At 50.0% G+C, this 19,391-nt stretch overlaps 8 protein-coding genes across 8 annotated transcripts; 4 read left to right on the forward strand and 4 right to left on the reverse strand.

Moving 5' to 3' along the window:
* Positions 1-4: 4 nt before the first annotated feature.
* ASPZODRAFT_127556 (hypothetical protein) lies at positions 5-3,284 on the reverse strand. The gene has a single exon (XM_022721782.1). The coding sequence runs from the start codon at positions 3,202-3,204 to the stop codon at positions 223-225; it is 2,982 nt and encodes a 993-aa protein (XP_022585987.1). The 5' UTR covers positions 3,205-3,284; the 3' UTR covers positions 5-222.
* Positions 3,285-4,151: 867 nt separating this feature from the next.
* ASPZODRAFT_127557 (hypothetical protein) lies at positions 4,152-6,946 on the forward strand. The gene is made up of 4 exons (XM_022721783.1): positions 4,152-4,188; positions 4,258-5,150; positions 5,216-5,275; positions 5,472-6,946. Exons 1-4 carry the CDS (start codon positions 4,177-4,179, stop codon positions 6,748-6,750), a joined length of 2,244 nt encoding a protein of 747 aa, XP_022585988.1. The 5' UTR covers positions 4,152-4,176; the 3' UTR covers positions 6,751-6,946.
* Positions 6,947-8,171: 1,225 nt separating this feature from the next.
* Positions 8,172-10,031, forward strand: ASPZODRAFT_51935 (hypothetical protein; the record flags this gene model as incomplete). Its single annotated transcript, XM_022728434.1, has 3 exons — positions 8,172-8,332; positions 8,380-9,840; positions 9,902-10,031. Coding segments are annotated over 3 exons (1,752 nt in total), but the record flags the coding sequence as incomplete, so codon positions are not given.
* A 1,128-nt stretch (positions 10,032-11,159) lies between these two features.
* On the reverse strand, positions 11,160-12,419 carry ASPZODRAFT_12301 (hypothetical protein; the record flags this gene model as incomplete). Its single annotated transcript, XM_022721340.1, has 3 exons — positions 11,160-11,602; positions 11,663-11,937; positions 12,007-12,419. The coding sequence occupies 3 exons, from the start codon at positions 12,417-12,419 to the stop codon at positions 11,160-11,162; spliced, it is 1,131 nt and encodes a 376-aa protein (XP_022585990.1).
* A 227-nt stretch (positions 12,420-12,646) lies between these two features.
* ASPZODRAFT_55801 (hypothetical protein) lies at positions 12,647-13,438 on the forward strand (the record flags this gene model as incomplete). The annotated part of the gene is made up of 3 exons (XM_022728565.1): positions 12,647-12,694; positions 12,763-12,907; positions 12,966-13,438. 3 exons carry the CDS (start codon positions 12,647-12,649, stop codon positions 13,436-13,438), a joined length of 666 nt encoding a protein of 221 aa, XP_022585991.1.
* Positions 13,439-13,590: 152 nt separating this feature from the next.
* On the reverse strand, positions 13,591-15,007 carry ASPZODRAFT_57019 (hypothetical protein; the record flags this gene model as incomplete). Its single annotated transcript, XM_022728653.1, has 4 exons — positions 13,591-14,343; positions 14,406-14,490; positions 14,571-14,820; positions 14,974-15,007. The coding sequence occupies 4 exons, from the start codon at positions 15,005-15,007 to the stop codon at positions 13,591-13,593; spliced, it is 1,122 nt and encodes a 373-aa protein (XP_022585992.1).
* A 455-nt stretch (positions 15,008-15,462) lies between these two features.
* ASPZODRAFT_12304 (hypothetical protein) lies at positions 15,463-17,766 on the forward strand (the record flags this gene model as incomplete). Its single annotated transcript, XM_022721343.1, has 2 exons — positions 15,463-15,507; positions 15,586-17,766. 2 exons carry the CDS (start codon positions 15,463-15,465, stop codon positions 17,764-17,766), a joined length of 2,226 nt encoding a protein of 741 aa, XP_022585993.1.
* A 170-nt stretch (positions 17,767-17,936) lies between these two features.
* ASPZODRAFT_12305 (hypothetical protein) lies at positions 17,937-19,276 on the reverse strand (the record flags this gene model as incomplete). Its single annotated transcript, XM_022721345.1, has 4 exons — positions 17,937-18,378; positions 18,442-18,879; positions 18,950-19,134; positions 19,217-19,276. The coding sequence occupies 4 exons, from the start codon at positions 19,274-19,276 to the stop codon at positions 17,937-17,939; spliced, it is 1,125 nt and encodes a 374-aa protein (XP_022585994.1).
* Positions 19,277-19,391: the final 115 nt, after the last annotated feature.

Below are 19,391 nucleotides of genomic sequence, written 5' to 3' on the forward strand. Positions count from 1 at the left end.
TGACAGGTAGTATACACTAACTAGAGTAAAAAAAAAGAATATAGATACAGATATGTTCGCACGGGGTGTAAGCTTGTATGGTGTATATAAAGCCGCAAGAAGGGCAACGGAGGTTTCATAACGCCAGTATGCAAAAAATCGACTTGTGCCATCCCTGTCTTTCTATTTGAATGCCGGACCCTAAGATGACCAAGGATGTTGTATAGAAAGGGAAAAAACCAGCTAGTGTTTCTTTCCGAGGTGTATCCGATGGTAATTCCTAATGCGCTCGAAGTGGCCGCCCATCTCTCTCTCGATCTGGTCATCGGATAACTGGAAACGCCGGAATTTGCCGAGACAGAAACCGAGAACAACGTCCGGGTCTGTGGTGGTAGAGGTGGAAGAAGGTTCGCTGCCCGCGTGGGCCTGAGACTCCTCCGACTCTCGAATAGCCGCCTGGGTGATGATGCGGACGGTGTTGAGATCTGGAATGGCGATTTTGCCGCGTTGCTGTGCGAATCGAACGGGGTCGAAGTGCGGATCGCCTCTTCGAAAGTTGCGTTCGTGGGCGCGGTAGAGATTCGTGATACCGCCCTCCCGCAATCGGCTCGCAGAGAGGGACGCCGGTTCGACGCACCACCGTTTCCAAAGCTGTCTCCCGGCTGCACTTCCAGACACGTCAACAACCGCTGCAAGGAGGGTGTTGAAGGCTTCCGCGGGAATGTGGACGAGGGTCCGTCGCGCGAACTCCGGATTGTATTGCAAGGTCACTTGGGGAGCAAGGTCCTGTAGAATACCCGGGATGGACTTCAGGACTTGATGTAAGCTGTATAATGCTTTGCGGTGAAAGTCTCTTATTGGCAGATTTGTTGGAGAATCAAACTTCCCATTGAAGAGCCCCAAGAAGAGATCCTTTGCTTGGGCTAATGATTCTTCTCCCTGTTCATTTTTCCCGGCATCAATTTGATTCTCAGCACCGTTGTGGTTCATGCGAAGTAGAGCGGCGGCCAATGTGGTGACATTGCTATGGCCCCAGGATCGCAGCTTATAGTCTCGGAGATATTTCAACATGTCTGTCGCCAGCTGCAAGTTCCCCGTGGAGATCCTGGCATTCAGAATGGCTTTGAGAGTATTCGAGGAGAGTGGTGGAGAAAGTGATTGGGTGACCTGATTGCAAAGAGTAGTGTTTTTGGTAGCGGACGCGAATCGAAGGATAGACGGCGCAATCGCCTGGTCACCATATTGAATGGGAGAGATTGGAGGTCCGTCCACATCGTCAGAAAAGAGCAACCAGTTCCCGAATTCATACGCCCGGGATGCCGTGGCAAGGTCGAGCAACATGGCGAGAGTCACGTTTGAAAGGCCTGGAATAGGTGACCCGTAAATATGACCTGTTTCGGGAGGCCCCAAGTCAAGAGACGTTAAGTCTTTGGCATCAAGCTGTTCGAATTTCTCGAAGAACTGAAGGATGCGTTGGGACTTGTTCGAATCAGCGATCTGCTGTACCCAGGTAAACGAGTCAAATGCGCCTCCGATCTGGCATAAGAAAACATAGCATCGAATATTGTATTCGATAAGGCCCGGGAACGCAAAAGTCTCGTCATATAGTTGCGTTTGGGTGATATTAGATAACTCCTCTTTAAGGGTGGATACTTGATCGTCCCAGGGGGGTCGAACATTGTTGTGGGATTTCAACAACTTTTCCAAAGAGGATGGGTCGACAGCAGGATCAATGCACTCTGATTCCAATATTCGAATAGTGAGCCTGTTACTTGTTCTCGTGGTTGAGCCAAGATCCGTACAGGACTCCTGATTGATGATAAATCGCAAGCGATCGATGTTTTGCAACAGGGCACTTGGTGATAATCCACTCGGGCCCACGCCGAGATAAACTTGATTCACTAAGCCGTCCATTAACGATTCGACAACTTCCTGGCTGATTGTTCTTTTCGCGAGTCCATGGAAGGCGGTACTCTCCTTTCTGGATCTTGTCAAAGAATGATCGTCGTTTGAATCGCTCCAGAATTCTTGGATATCAACGTTAGTTTCTTTTACAGCCTTGAGGTTCCCGAGAAAAGGTATCCAGCTCTTTACGCCCCAGGCTAGATGACCAGTTCGCGCTTTCATTTGTTCAAGGAGCCATATCCCTTCCATGACATGTCCATGCTCCACACAGCACCAGAGCACAAGTTCAAACCATATCTCAGGGCCCAGTTTTCGAATGCCTATGTTCCAGTGATTCAAAGGAAGATACGGGGATTCCTTTCCCGCAGCAGCAGCTTCAGCTACCATGTCAGCCTCGTGAACGCGCCACGCCGCATCGGTCAGAACATTCATGATATGCGTTGACAAAAAGTGCATGCTCGGGGGTCGATACAGGGTCACACCGTCATCTGGCCGAGTATATTTGTATACTTTTTCTGAAATCGAACCCGAATGATGCAGGCGTGCCAACAAATGGAAGACGTGAGACATTGCAAGGTCTGAGGTATTCGAGGGAGAATCTGCGGCTTCCAAGATGATCAATCCGAGACCCCGCCAAACCTCAGCCATGCAACGTTGTGAGAGGTTGTCTGTACGCGAGCGCGCCGTCGAGGTATTCAGACTGTGCCTAAAAGCCGTACTTCGTGCATCCGGGGCTAGTGGAAGAGTAGTCATCGGCGTGTTGCTAGAAGTCAAGGCATCCAAGCTTTTTCCAGTGCTTAAACCCCAATCTAGGTTTGACAGAGGGCGAGCAGGTGTCGAAGTGTGTCCAAGAGCCTCGGCAGAGTCGATCAACATGCTCAGAAGAGAGTGTGCGGCGTCCCACCTGTTGTGTTTGAGACCAAGATCGACGATGGGGTTAACGTTATCAGAAGCTCTCGCTTTGGAGAGCACAGTGCATAATTTGAGACTTCGCTCCGACATGACGTCGATTGCTTGCGATGCATTTCGGGGATCGACCTGTCCTGTAGACATCGGGCCATCTTTTAACGGCGGAGGCAAAAACTCTTCGAGCTGGTGTGTCCAAGTAGCCAGTCTTGATTGCGCCAACTTTGGCTGTCCGGGGCGCACGGCGCCGGCGGAAAACTGCCGACTCCATAACCGTGACCCATCCTGATTTCTCTGGGTATTGAAACTGGGTATACGAAAAAGCCACGAGCGGCGTGTGGAACCAGCGAGTTCGAATGAAAATGACCTGCGGCCTAGATGTACAAGACGGCCTGACCCGAGGCACTGTTTCATGACACGGCGACGAACGGAACAGACGAGGTCAGGAAGAGAGCGAATAAATTCTCAAACGGGTGTGAGCGAGGTCGGAGGCGCATATCTGGTCAATCGACTATGTTCAATTCCTTTCTGAAATAATAAGCCAGAGCTCCGCAAGTTGCTGTAACTGGAAAAAAAAATCGCCCTCTGTTTTGACGGCAGGAAACCAGCAGCGAAGAAAAGCCGCGATTGGGCTGAGTCAGCAGCTGGACTCAACAGCCAATCAAGGCGAGTTGAATCCATAAAGCTCTCGAGGTGATATGGAGTGTTTCTTCGCTTTTCATTTATTGATATTAGATGGGATTGAATCTCTAAGAATAACTACTGACTGGGTAGAATTGAAGTAATGGCAGAGTGACTGGGAATTTAAAGGTTGCCTATCTATTTAGAAAGGCAGTCATAGTGGCGGCTTGAGATTAGGTGTAAATAGATAGATAACTAGTTAGTACATAACCATGTACTAGGTAGTAAATAAAATAGTATATTAGCCCAGCTGCTGTATTATACTGATATGAGATACTGCATTCTTAATATCTATAATGTAGTATATGATCTTTATCTGTGCTATACAAGAGTTAAGGTATTAGGGATACCTTAGGTACCTCTATATCTACCTGTAAGTAAATACCTGCATTCAGGTACCAACACAACCTTTTAAGAGCTGCTATAGAACTCAGCATCTTGGAATCAAGCACCTCAAGCATCATGAGCAATGATTTTCCAACTAATTGCCAGTTTCTTTGCTGTATCTACCAGTTGATTCTACCCAGGTACAATCCGGATTACCTCCGGTTGGGCTGTTATCGATAAGCGAAAGTGGAGCAATTCGGATTCATCGCAGAATGTCTTCACTAGACGGAGCGGGGAAGAAACGAATCTTCTTGCCTGGCTCCCTAAACATTATCTCACTCAGGGCATAGCCGCGCTAGCCGTATCAGAGAATCCTAGATGCATATCTTGGTAAACGATTGCTTTGTTCCTGCTATTTGGACTGCAGAATACGATGCTGACGAGTACGGTGTCATTCAGGTCACAAACGACGACGGTCCGCCGTCCAACCAGTCGTCCCCCTACGTTCATTCGCTAGTAGACTCTCTCCAGTCTGCAGGACACACTGTGTCTGTGGTTCTGCCTCATCAACAGCGGTCATGGATCGGTAAAGCACATCTGGTGGGGGCGTCAGTGAAGCCCACCTATTTCCGCCCCGGAACCCTCCACCAGGACGACGGCACCGTGCACCACCTTCCTCGGGGCGAGAATGACGAAGACGGCGATGAGTGGATTCTGATCGACTCGACACCTGCCAGCTGCGTTCAGATTGGTCTTTTCCATTACTTCCAAGACCGTGGACCCATCGATGTTGTCGTTTCTGGCCCCAATTATGGCCGCAACACCACCACCCTTTTTGCCCTGTCTAGCGGAACCCTTGGTGGTGCACTGGAGGCTGCTGTGTGTGGAAAGCGCTCGATCGCTCTTTCATATGCATTCAGCTCGCGTAATCACGACCCTGTGGTTATCGCGGAAGCCTCCCTCCATTCCGTCCGATTGATTGAGCACCTATGTCAGAATTGGGCAGAGGGTGTCGACCTCTACAGCATCAATGTTCCGCTAGAGCCTGGTGTTAGTGAGAACAAAGTTCTTCTAACCGAGATGCTCGAAAACCGTTGGTCAGGAAGCTGCTTCGAGGCAACGGATCCTGCGCTTTCCGGAGAGGGACCTGAGCTGCAGGAACAGCTTTTACGAAACCAAGGTGAAGGAGGGGAGGCCATACAGGATGATTCCAACGTAGAGACGTCTGGGAAGAGGAACAGAACTCCACACAAGCACTTTAAGTGGGCTCCAAAGTTCACAGACGTTTATAAGAGCGTCGAGGAGAGCGAGCCAGGGAATGACGGTTGGGTGGTCAAGGAGAATATGACTAGGTATGTTGTGCACTCGGAATACTTGCATGTCTCTCTTGGAGAAGTCTGCTTATCTATTATCCTAGTGTCACCCCGCTGAAAGCAAACTTCATGCATACTCCTGGTATCCAAGGAGAGATCAAACTGTGAGTCGAATCTGCCGGTGCCGCGCTGTCAAGTCAACCTGTTTCAGGGTATATAAGCTTTTACTACATTATATATATATATTTATATAGCCTTATGGCTCTAAGATATATATGCCTGCTTATGTTGGACCTGTTTTCTGCTCCCGCACATCGTTATGATCAATTATGCATTTATTCTGATGGCCATGGGTTGTAGATCAGGTAGTGGACCAAGCTTCTACTCCATAATCGACTGCGATGTTCCATATGTGCAGAGTTTAGTGGAACAAGCTCTTCAGAGACGTCTTCCAGGGTCAAAATATCAATCAATCTCCTCGGTTTCAGAGCTCCCGGATCACACCAAGCCTGTTTTCCAATACCGTGAATATGAGCGCCTCGAATTCGACCATATCATATCTCACTCCTCCACGTCTCTGGCAAATGCGTACATTATTCGCAAAGCTCTTATTCGGAAACACTACCTGTCGAATACTATAGCGAACTGGATATCTAAGCACCCCGAGAGTCTATTAAAGAATCACTTCAAGCCTGCGGTTGATTTCGAGCTTGATTACGCTGAGTTTCTTGACGAGGCTCTTATGGAAGCTTATGAACTACGGGAAAGCTTAGAGCTCAATGAACAACGGTCCGAAGAAGAGAAGGAATGGTGGATCCTGAAGCCAGGAATGAGTGATAGAGGCCAAGGAATCCGTCTTTTTAACAGCGAAGAACAGCTCCGTGAGATTTTTGAGGAATGGGAGGTTGACGACTCGGATGACGAGAGTGGGTCAGAGAAGCCAGAAGATGAGGCGCAAAACAGTGAGCGAGATGACCACCGAGTCGTCACATCTCAATTGCGCCATTTCATTGCTCAACCGTACATCGACCCGCCTCTGCTGCTACCGTCATCCAGCCAGAAGTTCCATATCCGGACTTATGTTCTGGCTGTCGGTTCTTTGAAGGTTTATGTCTACAAGGAGATGCTCGCCCTGTTTGCCGCGAAACCGTATTGTCCTCCCTGGGAAGAGGAGGATGAGGTCAAAGATCTTGCCAGACATCTGACGAATACGTGCTTCCAGGAAGGCGGAAGCAGCAATAAGGAAAGCGTTAGGCGATTCTGGCAGCTAGACCATCACGTTCCTGGTCTCACTCCCGACTGGAAAGAGAAGATATTCGATCAGATCTGCGAAATCACAGGCGAAGTCTTCGAAGCTGCCGCTCGGGGTATGATGGTTCATTTCCAGACCCTCCCAAACGCCTTTGAGTTGTTCGGTGTGGATTTTCTAGTTGACAAGGAGGGTAGCGCTTGGCTTTTGGAGCTCAACGCTTTCCCGGACTTTGCCCAAACTGGAGAGAATCTGAGGGATGTGGTTGTCGGTCAGCTCTTCGAAGAAACTGTGGATATTGCCGTAAAGCCATTCTTCGGTATCGAAGCAGCCAAGGAGACCGATAACCTCAGACTCGCTGTCGATTTAGACCTGGGAAGAAACACATAGAGGGGCGTTGCTATTTCAAAAAGCTCGATATCTTCCTTCGATACATATTTACTGCATTTTGGCTGGTTAACCGGGGAATCAATCTTATGGCGAATTGCCTACTAAAAGCAATATTAGACTTCAGACATTGAACTACTTAATTTGTTGTATTGCGCCAACAGATTTATGGCTTCAAATTGTTCTATCTTGAACCTGCATGAAGATAAACGGCTCTCTTATGATGATGCCTGCTCTTTCCATCTGAAGCTATAGTGAATGACCTCCCAATGGACAGTGACGGCCCCTTCCCAAAACAGTAAAACTCAGGTGATCTGCTCCTTCCCTCTTTCTTCTTTCCCCCCTCTCTTTACGATTTGATTTCTCTAGATTTGTTTCTCTCCATCAACCTAGATTCGATAAATAAAAAGCTAACTCAGCGTCCGGCAAGCTCTGTGGGTTTCTGGTTTCTATCTTTGTTGCCCGTCTACGGCATCCAGTACGCTGTTTGTCGTGTTCATCTAGGCATATCCCAAAATGAAGGACTTGATGCCTTACAATCCTGGACAGGGAGGTATGCCTCTCATTGAGAGGCTTCACTGGTTCTCGCCGGGCATCGCTACAGCTTACTATCTCGTCTCTCTACTTGCAAGCATCGCCTGTGGTCATCATGGACAGAGAGACGGAAGGCGAAGAACTTCCCGGACAGTGTCATTCTGGTCGATCTTGATTGTCCTCCTTACATACGTGGGTGACCTGTGACCCTTCCAAATTCTTACCAGAGTCCTAAATCAATAATCAATCCTAGGTTTTTGAGTCTTTGATCTTGCTCCATGTTCGATATGCCCGCAATGATATGACGATCAACAGCATGGTTGTAAGACTACATGCTCCTAAAAACAGAATCCTTCTGTTATCTCAAAACTAATTGAATGGCTTCTTAGGTATTTGCGTTGAGTTCTGTCTTCCTTTGGTTCATCCTGCTTGTGGGATACATAGAGCGACAATTCCAACCCATTTATCCGCCAGCTGGATGTTTCATCATATACTTATTTACGGAGACCATACTCCTGATCCTACCTTTGACACATATGGAGGACATAGACCAGATGACTATGGGTATTGATAGTGTTCGAGCCCTACGTTTAGTTCTGATCGCGGTCCTCCTCGGTACTCTGTCATTGCGAATCAGACACCATGAGGTCAGGAGCAATCTAATGGACGAAGAGACAAGGCCTCTCTTGACGGAATACTGTATACAAAGCGGCAATAATCCGCGGTCATACAGAGCCTATGACTGTAGTAGAGCAACTAAGCGCAGTCACTCGAATCAGAGAGCTTCCGGGAATTTGCACCAGGATTCATCAAGAATGTTCAGCGCAATAAAGGTACGTGGATAAAATCATCCCTAAAGATGTTACAGGAAAGAGCCTATCCTTATTAACTACAAGTTCTTTCTTCCCTTTTTCTGGCCCAAAAAAAATCGACTTCTTCAGTTAAGCTACCTTGGAGTAGGCCTTTGCTTACTAGCGGAGCGTGTTCTTAATATGCTCATTCCTCTACAACTGGGAAGGATTGTGAGCTTGTTGAGCCAGAGCAATGGTATGTAGCCTCACCTTTGAAGACGTGATTCTGGGCTGTTTCCCTAAGTAGCAAAAAGGAATACTCTGACAAAAATACAGAAGCCATTCCGAATAGAGAGCTGCTAATAATTGCAGGCTTGCAATTCCTCTGCTCCAGTGGTGGTATTCCCGTGGCGCGAAAGTATCTTTGGTTACTTCTTGAGAATTCTTCCTACATTGGGATCAGCACAGCTGCATTTGAGAAGATTATGTCATTGTCTGGTGATTTCCACGATGGCAGACATCCTGATAAATCCTGGGAGTCCATCAACAGAGGGCTGTCTGTTAGATATAGCTTTCGCACAATCTTATTCCAGATACTTCCGCTAATCATCGACCTGCTTCTTGATATGAGCATGTTATGCATCATATTCGGGGCGAACATGGCACTGATTACTGCAGCGGTGATCGCTACTTTCTTGTGGTCATCGTGGAAGATTTTATCATTGCGGCAAGAGAGGAAAAAGAAGCTGATAGCAGATCAGGAAAAAGAGCAGAGTATTCTCCGCGAATCGACGTCAAATTGGCGAACGGCAGTGTGCTTCAACCGCGCCTCTTATGAGAGATCACAATATCGATCTGCATTGATGAACAAGACCAATGCTTCCGTCAGCCTTTGCAAGTACATTTATCTTGAATCAGTTATACAATCGTCTCTGTTGATCGCAGGAGTAATGGGGACATGCTTTCTAGTATTGTGTTCAGGTACTCAGGGAGATCAAACTGTGGGCGGCTTGGTGGTGCTACTCGGTTACTGGGCCCAATTGGCTGGTCCTCTTCGGTTCTTTGCAAGTGGACTTCAGAATGTCAGATTTGAGCTCATTAACGCCGAGGAACTGATTTCTTTGATGAAAGAAGCACCTAGTGTTGTTGATGTCTTACATGCAATGCCTCTAATGCTGGAAGAAGGGGTAGTCCGGTTCAGAGATGTCAGCTTCAGTTATGATGGCCCAAGGCGAGTATTGCATCGTCTCAATTTCAAGGCCGTAGGGGGCAGTAAGACTGCAATCGTCGGCGAAGCAGGAGCCGGCAAGTCGACTATCTTGCAGCTCATTCTCCGTTTGTATGACAGTACAGACGGGAAAATCACAATCGACGGGCAGAATATCCGGGAAGTCACTCAAGAGAGCTTGCGGGCCAACATCGGAATCGTCCCCCAAAACCCAACTCTTTCCCATGGTACGATCCTTGAAAACATCAAACAGGCCAGCGCGTTCGCCACAGATGAGCAGGTCTATGAAGCATGCAAAGCAGTGGCTCTTCACGACCGATTCCTGGCACTGGCAGACGGATATCAAAGTTTAGTTGGTGAGGGTGAGGTTGATTTATCCCAAGAAGAGCTTCGACGTATCGCCTTTGCACGAGTAATCGTCAAAAACCCAAAGATCGTTCTCCTGGATGAACCGAAGAGAGAAATAGAAAGGAAGGCAGAAGAGTCGATACAGGCTAACCTTGACAAATTCTGTGCTGGACGCACAACTATTGTGGTCTCGTAAGAGGATCTCTCTAAGCAGGGCTTCCAAACCAGATAACCAGGCTGATAATTCGAACAGGCATCAACTTTCAACTGTGACCAATGCCCAAAAGATCTTTGTCGTTCGCAATGGGAAAATAGTAGAGCATGGATCTCACAACTTATTGCTGAAGACTGGTGGCCATTATTCTCAAATGTGGTCACAGCAAAATGGAATAGGGCAGACTTCTGACATCATTGTGTCAGATACAGGGAGTCAATCCCAACAATATGCCTCAGTATCAACGGGTTATGATTCCTTTAAGCTTGGCACCAAGGAGAATGACCATTTCCCTGAGTGGCGAACGGCTGTAGGGATGACTTCAAGCGAACCACATTCGGAAAGTTCTCGACAGCCAACGTTGACCGTCACCGGACCCGGCAAAACAAATAAAACATGCAGTAAGGCTTTGCGACACTATACCGCAGGGGTTGAAGACACTGGCCTGAAGAAAGTCATCTGGAAACCGGATGCTCCGGAGTTCATCCCACATTCAGGGAGGCCTGCGCTATTGGACCCGAGGTGTGGAAGTGAGCCTACATTTGGCAAACCAGAGAATTATGTGGAACACGGTAATATTGAAAAGCCTGATATCTCGAAAACTTGCCCTGTTCTGGACGAGAACAACGGAATAATACGAAGGTATCTCGAAAAGGTAGCGGAAGGCGAACGATCCAATCACCCAAATGAGGATGTGACAAGGTCCAGTTCTGTCTTAGAGGAAAGGACAAACACACAAAGAATTAACACTGCCTCGGTGAGAAGAGCGAGCGAAGCTCTAGTGACAATAAGACGGTTCAAGAGTCGAATTCCACGTCGAGGGATTTCGAAAAGCGAGCCTGCCGATTCTGGGATGGCGGAGGTCTGGAACGGTTCTGATTACTGAATATGGAGTTCAAAAGAGATGGGAAAGAAGAAGAGAAAAAAGAGAGACTCGGAAGCATGATACAGATATTATCGAATGATGCAGGACTGTTTTCCGGAACCAGGGCTGGCCAGTTGATTTCAGTATTTAGGCTGTCTCGATGAAGGCTTAAAGTCGCGAGGTGGATACGTTGAATGAACACCTCAAAGGCATATAAAACATGACTGCCTTGTCTGACTGAGAACGAGGGCACTTAATAAAATAGCATGACTTTGGTAAATGCCCGGCGTATCGATGTATTCACCCCGACGTGTTGCTCTTGCAGTGCCGTGCATATTGCAATTGCGTGGGCAGTTTTATTACCAGTAAGTGTTGCTGGATATTAGTAGATTGGCTTTCCACACATGGCAGGTGAATGGCCAGCGTCTAGTTTCAGCCGAATCTTTGTTTTGCGAGTGTTTTCAGCCAGCCGATAGTCTCTTCTTCTTTCTGGCGGTACTTTTGCAGTCGTTCCTCGCGCTCAGCAGCGCGGGCCCGCAGAATCTCCTCTCGGCGGATTTCCCGTTCGTTCTTCTTGCGGCTCTCCTTTTCCTGTGCCTTCTTTATCTGGTCCAGATCGTTCTCTCCGGAGCCCATTAGTTCGTCGTCCGGGGCCGCGTCGGTCGGCGAGCCACCGCGGCGGGACTCGGCGAACGCCTTGTTGGCGGCGGCGGCTTCACGGCGTTTCTCAAGGCGTCGCTCGTGGGTGCCCGGTTCTGCACGCGGGGCGATCTCGTCTTGGATATTACGAATCTCGGATTTGTGGGCACGGAATTCGGCGCGGTCCTGCTTGTATGATTCCTCTCGGGCGGCGATGGCGTCTGACGCGGCGAGTTCTGGAGTATTCTGTCAACAAAAGAAAGCTCTTTAGAGCTTCAAGAAGGAAATAGACATACCCCTTTGTAGTTGGAGGTCCTGCAAATTCGGGATCGTCGGGCCAGACGACTGTGCAGGGCGATACGCGCCTTCACTAGGTAGCATGGGCCCGTAATCTTCATCAGGATCCTCGTTCCCAGCCGGCGCATGTTGCGATTCATGATCCGGGTCCGGAAGAGGTGAATCATGTCGCGGCTGATTCGCAGTGGTATGTGATGGCGGTAGCAACGCGTTTTGGTTGGCTTTTTCCAACATGCTAGGATCGTACCATCCTTCGGCGAGTTCTCCACGGTTCCTATAGATTATTTTATTAGTTTGCGTGGTCCTGAGAGATATCTACATCCTGGGGAACATATTCTCTCACCATTTATGAATGAAGCTCTTCCATCGCCCCTTCACCTCGTCCTCTGGCAGTTCTTCTAGCAGAATACCCTTTTGGATGTCCAGGTACATGCCGAACAAAGGCTCATACCGCTCCAGATCGCGCTTTGAGAGCTCCCGTGCTTGGTAGGGGAGCACTACCGGAGCCACGGGGATAGAAGGGCCCTGCCTTGTGTGTGTCTCGTTTGCCTCGTGTCGCTCGTGGCGTCCATGGCGTCCGTGATGTCGGTGCCGGTGGTGGCGGTGGTGGTGACGCTGGTCTTGTCTATCTCGGTCTCGGTCACTTCTTCTGTCTGGGGAGCGCGAGCGCGTATCGCGGTGACGGTGGTGCTTCTTCGGTGCGGGGGATTGTGAGCGCGCCAACGTTCCGGAAGTGGATCTGTGCTGGTGAGACATTACGCTGGAAGTGGTGGTGGAAGGTGAAATAATGGCTCTGATAGATGGTTTGGATTTGGGAAATGGATTGGAAGCCGAGCCAAGCCTCCGAGCCAGCGGATTCGGAGGAATTACCAATAACCATCCGAAGTATACAACAGAGTAATTGAGCACTGGAGATAAATAGAATGAGGTTTTAACGGTTTGGATGTAAGTTTACTATAGAATCATTGTTTTGATTATCTGCAATGGCTGTCATCACTGTTGACATTGTTTCCGACACAATATGCCCATGGGTATGATACTATTTACTCCACCCACTATATCAGATCATAATTATAGGATACGATGCTGATTATCATAGTGCTTCATCGGCTACAAAGATCTTCAGAAGGCGATCAATTTGTACAAGAAGACGATTCCTGGGGGATCAAAGGATGAGATCGATATCAACTGGAAACCCTTCTTCTTGGACCAGGAAGCACCAAAAGAGAGCATTCGAATGGGAGGTGAAAGCACACCACTCATTATAGCTGCCATATCAGCTGCTAAAACCAACATATTTAGATCGAATGCTGAAACGCATGACTCCCCAGCAAGTTGCTGCTGCGCAGCAGCGACTGAGACGTGTCGGACAAGCAGCAGGCATCAGACTCTCCTTCGACGGGTACATTGGGAGTTCTCGGCTATCACACCAGCTAATCTATGTGGCAAGGATGAAAAAAGGATCTGCGATGCAGAGCAGAGTGACGGAAACGATCTTCGAGTACCAGTTCGAACGGGGAGCAGATCTCAGTCGACTAGGAACAGTGCTTGAGGTGGCAGTCGAAGCCGGTCTCGATAAGGATGAAGTTCAGGGCTGGTTTGAGGATGGTCTTGGGCTGTTGGAGGTAGAAAAGGAAGCCCAAGAGCAAAGGGAGAATGGGATACAGAGTGTCCCACATTTCATTATTGGACAACATCATGTCGATGGTGCGGTGGACATTGGAGCCTTCTTGGAGATGCTTGGAGAAGCAAAACAAGACAAAAAGCAAGAGTGAATGAAAGTTGTAGTAGAACCACGGTGCGATGGATTATTTATTCTTTAAAACCCGACCCTTATGTAAAGCTATACCGACGAAACAAATATCGAAATGTGAATAAGATATACAGCGCAGAAGTAGCAGCCATCTTCTCCCTAGATACCAAGAGCTCAGTTGGCCGGAGTACTCTGGGACTGGCTGTCTGTATTGGTCGAGCTAACTCCGGAAGGGGCACTGGAAGCTGCAGGCGAGGCAGTCTTGGACCGGTTGGCAGCAGCCATCTGCCAGGCCGGGATAGAAGCAGATCTTCCAAGTTGCGAAAGGGCAGTGCTAGGAACGGAACTGGTGCCCTGACTTGAAGTATTGGCGACAGGGATCTGGCTGGTAGTTTCGGATGGAGAAGACTGAGACTCAGCCTGGGCAGAGGTCGAAGAAGCGACGCTGTTCGTTACGGTAGGTTCGCCGGCAGGTTTCGATGCGGTGGGCAAGACCGGTGTTCCAATAGTCCTCCCGGGGGTGGGCGAACTAGTACTTCCGCCTCCACCCAGTCTGTTGCCCAGCAGGGTCTTGAGGCTCCTCAGTTCAGTGCTCAGTTCCTTTATTCGGTTTTCATTCCCTTCCCGGGCACCTTCCAGGGCCTTGGGGATTGCGTCCTTCAAGGTCTTCACGTCATCGCTGATGCGGCGTGTTTCATCGTCTCTCCGGCGCGAGGAAGTCTTGAGGTCGGAAATCACATTCTCGACTTCCCGCAACACAGAGTCAAGACGCTCTGTGCGTGCCTCCTCAGCAGACTTCAAGCTAGCTGTATCAGTGGAGAGTTGATCGATCAAGGCAAAGGCGCGGTTAAACTGCTCATTGATGTTCTCCTTGTCTTGTTCTATCTGCGGTGGCGTTGGTGGTGCGATAAGAGGCGTAATGTACCGCTTTTTAGTGAAGCCATCGTCAACAGATGCCAAGTAAAGAAGCCAATCATTCATGTAATTACCTTTGCGACGAAGTATAGTCCATACCCGACTCCTCCTACCGTCGTAGCCATTATGAACCAATCGCGCCAGTCTCTTTTCGGCGGCCTAGACAATAGCAAAAAGAAGAAAACAACATCAGCTTAGCTCAACCTATATTTCACTTGAACTAGTCGCAGCGCACTCACTCTGGCGGTGCTTGCCATTGTCCATAGGGGGGATACCCGTATGCTTGCGGTGACGGCGGCGGCCCTGGTCTATAGGCCGGCGGCTGCGAAGCCGAATACATTTGAGGCGAAGCTGCTACAGCAGCTTTCGGGTCCTCGCCAACGCGGGAAAGGGCAACATCAATCTCCTCTTGCGTCAGATTCTTGGACTGAAGGAATGCAATCCTCTTCTCGATCGGCGACGACGCTACCGACGGATCCTGGAGGACTACTCAAAGAGTCAGCCAAAGATTCTTTATAAGCTCTACCGGACTGTCTGTTGTCTCATTTTGCCAACACACGTACACGTAACCTGTATATAGAAAACGGCGTCAGTTGAAGGACCACAGAACGACAGATAGTTGGATAGATAGGAGACCGGGACATACAGCAGAGGAGATGAGCTCCCCGCGAACCATGATGCCGAGAGCTCTGTTCCAGAGCTGTACCCGTCAAGCTCACAGATCAATGAATCCCCATGTAGCAGGGAGTTGCTCAGGAGGAGGAAGTCTCGTAACTGTGATTGACTCGGCATATGCTGACGGACCTCGGCGTGTGACGCAGTGGAGCAACAGTGAGGCTGAGTCAGCTTCCCCAGAGTCCCGTGATCACGGCTTCGGAGAATGAATGTTCCTGTATCTCCAGACCGCCTTCTTCTTTGGGTGGCGGCGGGCTGCTTGTTTACAGTTGGATTTGGCTGTGCGCCCGCACCATCAACAAGAGCCATCACAATAAAGAAAACGCTGCTGCCATCCTCGCTCGCCTAAGGCACTCGTGTGCGCAGGCCCCTTCAAGTGGATTTTGCGACTCGGATTTTGGTCTCTTCGGATCTCTCAAGTTCACTGAATATCGCAGCTGCGACGTGCTGCCCACCATGTCGCAAGAGACAGGGCTGTTTAGCATCAGACGCCCCCGAGAAGTATGAGATATGGCGCCTCGCATTTGGGGGCAAATACACCCGTGGTGATGGAGAGATTTGAGGTTGCTAACGCAGTAGTTTCTACAGACTCTCGGGAGCGTCCAGAATTTCTCGGCAATCCCGCAGCCCTCGTCGGCCATGAAACGCACGAGCTCCATCGGCGCCTTCCAGAATCCTCCGTTCACGTCGCAGCACACGCGGTCTGGGTCTCTTTTGAACTCGGTCGGCCGGCCACAGCAACCGAACTTCCAGCGCTCCTCATCGGGCGGTGGCTATGGTGCAGACGCTGGTCTGTCGTCGGTCAGACGATCCGTGTCCAGCAACATCTTCCATGGCGCCGGCTCTGGTCGTCCTAGCTATGCCCCCGGCTCGCTCTCTTCTAGCGCAGCGTCTCAGAACCTGCAGCGGAGGAGTAGTGTCTTCTCACGTCCGTCGATGGGTCCGATGGTCCATCAGTCATTCTTTACCCAGGTGCCCTCTGCTGCCGGTGTACCGCGAGACCCGCGACCACTCCGAGACCGCTCCTTTCAGGCTCGTATTGGACAGGAACTTTTGGAATATTTGACCCATAACAATTTTGAGCTGGAAATGAAGCATTCGTTGAGTCAGAACACGCTACGATCCCCAACACAGAAGGATTTCAACTACATTTTTCAGTTCCTCTACCATCGGATCGATCCCGGGTATAAATTCTTGAAGAGCATGGATGCGGAGGTGCCACCGATTCTGAAACAGCTGCGATACCCATTTGAGAAGGGAATTACCAAGTCACAGATCGCGGCTGTGGGTGGTCAAAACTGGCCGACGTTTCTTGGAATGCTCCATTGGCTGATGCAAGTCGCTCAAATGATGGAACGCTTTTCCCTAGGAGAGTACGATGAGGCATGTGCGGAGGCTGGAGTCGATGTATCGGGCGACCGCATCATCTTCCGGTTCCTGACGGGTGCCTATCACGACTGGCTTCAAGGGGGTGAAGAAGAGGATGATGAGACGGCCGAACAACGGCTGGTACCACATGTTGAAGCTATGGCCTTGGAGTTCGAGAAGGGAAATGAGCGATATGTGCAGGAAATGCAGGCGTTGGAAGCCGAAAATAGGGCCCTTCGTGATCAGCTGGAGGAGTTGGAGAAGAATGCGCCCAATATGGCCAAGTTGGACAAGGATTTTAAGATTCTGGAGGGCGATCAGAAAAAGTTTGAAGACTACAACCGGAACATAGAAGGCAAGATTGAGAAATACGAAAATCGGATCAGGTTCCTGGACGAGGAGATCAGGAAGACTGAAGCAGACCTTTCAGCTGCTGAGGAGGAAAGGACGGGTCTTCAAGCGAGTGTTGACGGGCAAGGCATCACAATCCAAGATATCGATCGGATGAACACGGAACGAGAGCGATTGCAGAAGAGCCTGGAAGACACTATGGGCCGGCTGGAAGAAGCGCATGCGCGCGTGATGGAGAAGGAAGCCGAGGCGAGCAAGAAGCTGGAGGATCTGGAGGAGATTGTCAAGGCATACAACACCCTTGGCTATCAAACGAGCTTGATCCCGTCCTCTGCAGTGAACGCCAAGGGCGAGGAGTATGAGCTCTACCTGAAGGTCAACGAGACCAACTTCTCGGCGTCACAGATCGGGGGCAGTGCACCCAGCAGGATCTCATCAGAAGCGGACAGGCTGGTGGCAGAGCCGTTCACGGGCTACCACCCTGCTCACCTCCTGAATCTGGACCTACGCGGCGTCGTCCGTAGCAACCTGAATGCATTGCGCAAGGAGATCAACGAGCGGCGCAAACGCGCCATCGACGACGATCTCGAACGCCGTAATCTGCTAGATAACATCAAGGAGGCGATGGACGAGAAGCGAAGCGAGGTCGAGGCGCTCGAACACAAGCGGCGCGCGGCCGAAGAGGAGTTTGAACGCACCAAGGAGATCACGACAACCCAGAAGCTTGCGTCGGACGCCCAGATCGAGAAGATGGAGAAGGAGCTGGCCAAGATGCGTGCGACGTTGACCGAGAGTGTGCAGCTCATGGAGCAGCGCGAGATGAACACCAATATCGAATACGAGCAGCTCACGCTGCGGGCCAACGCCCTCCGCGAGGAGCTGCACACCAACGTAGAGAGCATGCTCAACGACGTGATTCGCTTCAAGGTGCACGTCCAGAAGGGACTGGAGGACTACGAGAGTTTTGTCGTCGACGAGGTGGAACAGGAGCTGGGTGGTGATGAGCTTCAGCCGGCTGAGGATGTCCTTGTTGAAGAGTGATTGTGTTTATTTACTTGACTTGCTCCCTCTCCGTCTGATTTGATTTACGGGGTTTCATGGATTAGGATGGGTTTGGGTTGGCAATGATATATTATGAGTTCGATATCCATTTTGACAGCGGAGATTGTTTAACATCCATGACTCTTATGGTATATAAAGTAACTATAACATCAATGCCCATCACGAGCTTGATGACTTCTGCGTCGCTGGATACCGCGCGCTTCAGCACTCTCCAGCCCCGTCCCTGTACCAACGCCAGGATCGTCGACGTCGCTATCCGCGCTAGTATCGGTGGTGATCTGTTGAGGCTGGGTCTGGTCTTCTTCTTCTCCTTCTCCCCCTTCTTCTTCTTCTTCTTCTTCTTCTTCTCTTTCTATAGGAAACTGTTCCGTCTCCTCGTCGCTTTCCTCCTTGATAGAAACATCTGATTCTTCAGGTTCTTCTTCCTTTTTGATGGCCTCGTTCTTTAGTTTCGTTGGAGTCTTGTTTCCCTTGCCTCCAGCAAAGGAAGCAAGGACAAGCCATGCTATCGAGGCCGAGACCATCGAGGTACTCCAGAATACGGTCGTGAATGTTACAAACGCCGTGATCCGCCAATTATACATGATCCGCCTTGAAACAAAAAAGTTAGCTTCTGATTTAATTGAATACTGTTTGAGAGAGAGGAGGGCATACCGTAGACCCGAAAATCTGGCTTTGAAAATCACCGTAGCCGAATAGATCTGCATATGTCGTTTACTCTGCAGCTCCAAATGCACCCTGCCCGGCCGATTGCGTCGACCGCGGACAAACTCCGCCTGCAGCATAGGCACGAGCAGGGTTTCGGCCTCGCGGCGCCAACCAAGCAAGTAGAGCGGCATCTGGACTAACTGGCGAGCCGTGTCGACAAGGGGGGAAGCATAGGTGAGGATCGCGGGACGCTGAGCGGTAATGAATTCGATATCCTCGTGGGGGTCGATGTTCCCCTCCGTCGTCAACTGCAGGTTGAGCATAAAGTTCCCCGCGGCGAGGTTGCCCGGCGTACGAGGCATCTCGAGCTGCACGCTGATATCGTACACTTGCTGTGATACCAGGACATCGTCGAGAACAACGGTTCCCCGTGGATGGCCATCACTGAGCTACTGGTTAGAGAGGGTACCTAAATACTCATTGCAAATATATATATATAGTGAGTGTGTCCTACCCGAATTGCAGGTAGACGGGGCGCTCAAGACTGATCTGCGGAATAAACCGAAAGTAGAAAATCCAGTACGCGACGGTCGCAATCCCTAGTAGGATGATCGAGGCGCTGACGATGAGCAGGGTGCCCAGATACGCTCTCAGGGCCTGTTTGGAGCCGAGAACCCGCATGGGAGAGGTCAGCGTGTCCTGCCCATGTGTTAGTGTCAGAATTTATATCGAGATTTTAATCTCAAAGAGAACACAGAGTGAGAGTCCTCTAGACACGCACCGCTGCCCGCGCGAAAGGGCCCTCGTCGCTCTCACGGTCGTCTGAATAGTCTGACTCCATATGAAAAGTACGATGGAGGTGGGAGGAAACAAGCAAGCCCCTGCCGAGGGATGCGATAGCACGACGTCACTGGGAGATCAACAATATTATGTGCGCCTCAGGCTACGAATTCACT

This window comes from Penicilliopsis zonata (assembly GCF_001890105.1).
Source record: "Penicilliopsis zonata CBS 506.65 unplaced genomic scaffold ASPZOscaffold_1, whole genome shotgun sequence".
Classification (NCBI taxonomy): domain Eukaryota; kingdom Fungi; phylum Ascomycota; class Eurotiomycetes; order Eurotiales; family Aspergillaceae; genus Penicilliopsis; species Penicilliopsis zonata.

Bases quoted from the DNA above. Each gene is read 5' to 3' on its own strand.
- ASPZODRAFT_127556 (XM_022721782.1), bottom strand. From the start codon at position 3,204: ATGAAACAGTGCCTCGGGTCAGGCCGTCTTGTACATCTAGGCCGCAGG.
- ASPZODRAFT_127557 (XM_022721783.1), top strand. The intron at 5,151-5,215 runs GTATGTTGTGCA...CTATTATCCTAG, and splicing joins GTCAAGGAGAATATGACTAG to TGTCACCCCGCTGAAAGCAA. The intron at 5,276-5,471 runs GTGAGTCGAATC...CATGGGTTGTAG, and splicing joins ATCCAAGGAGAGATCAAACT to ATCAGGTAGTGGACCAAGCT.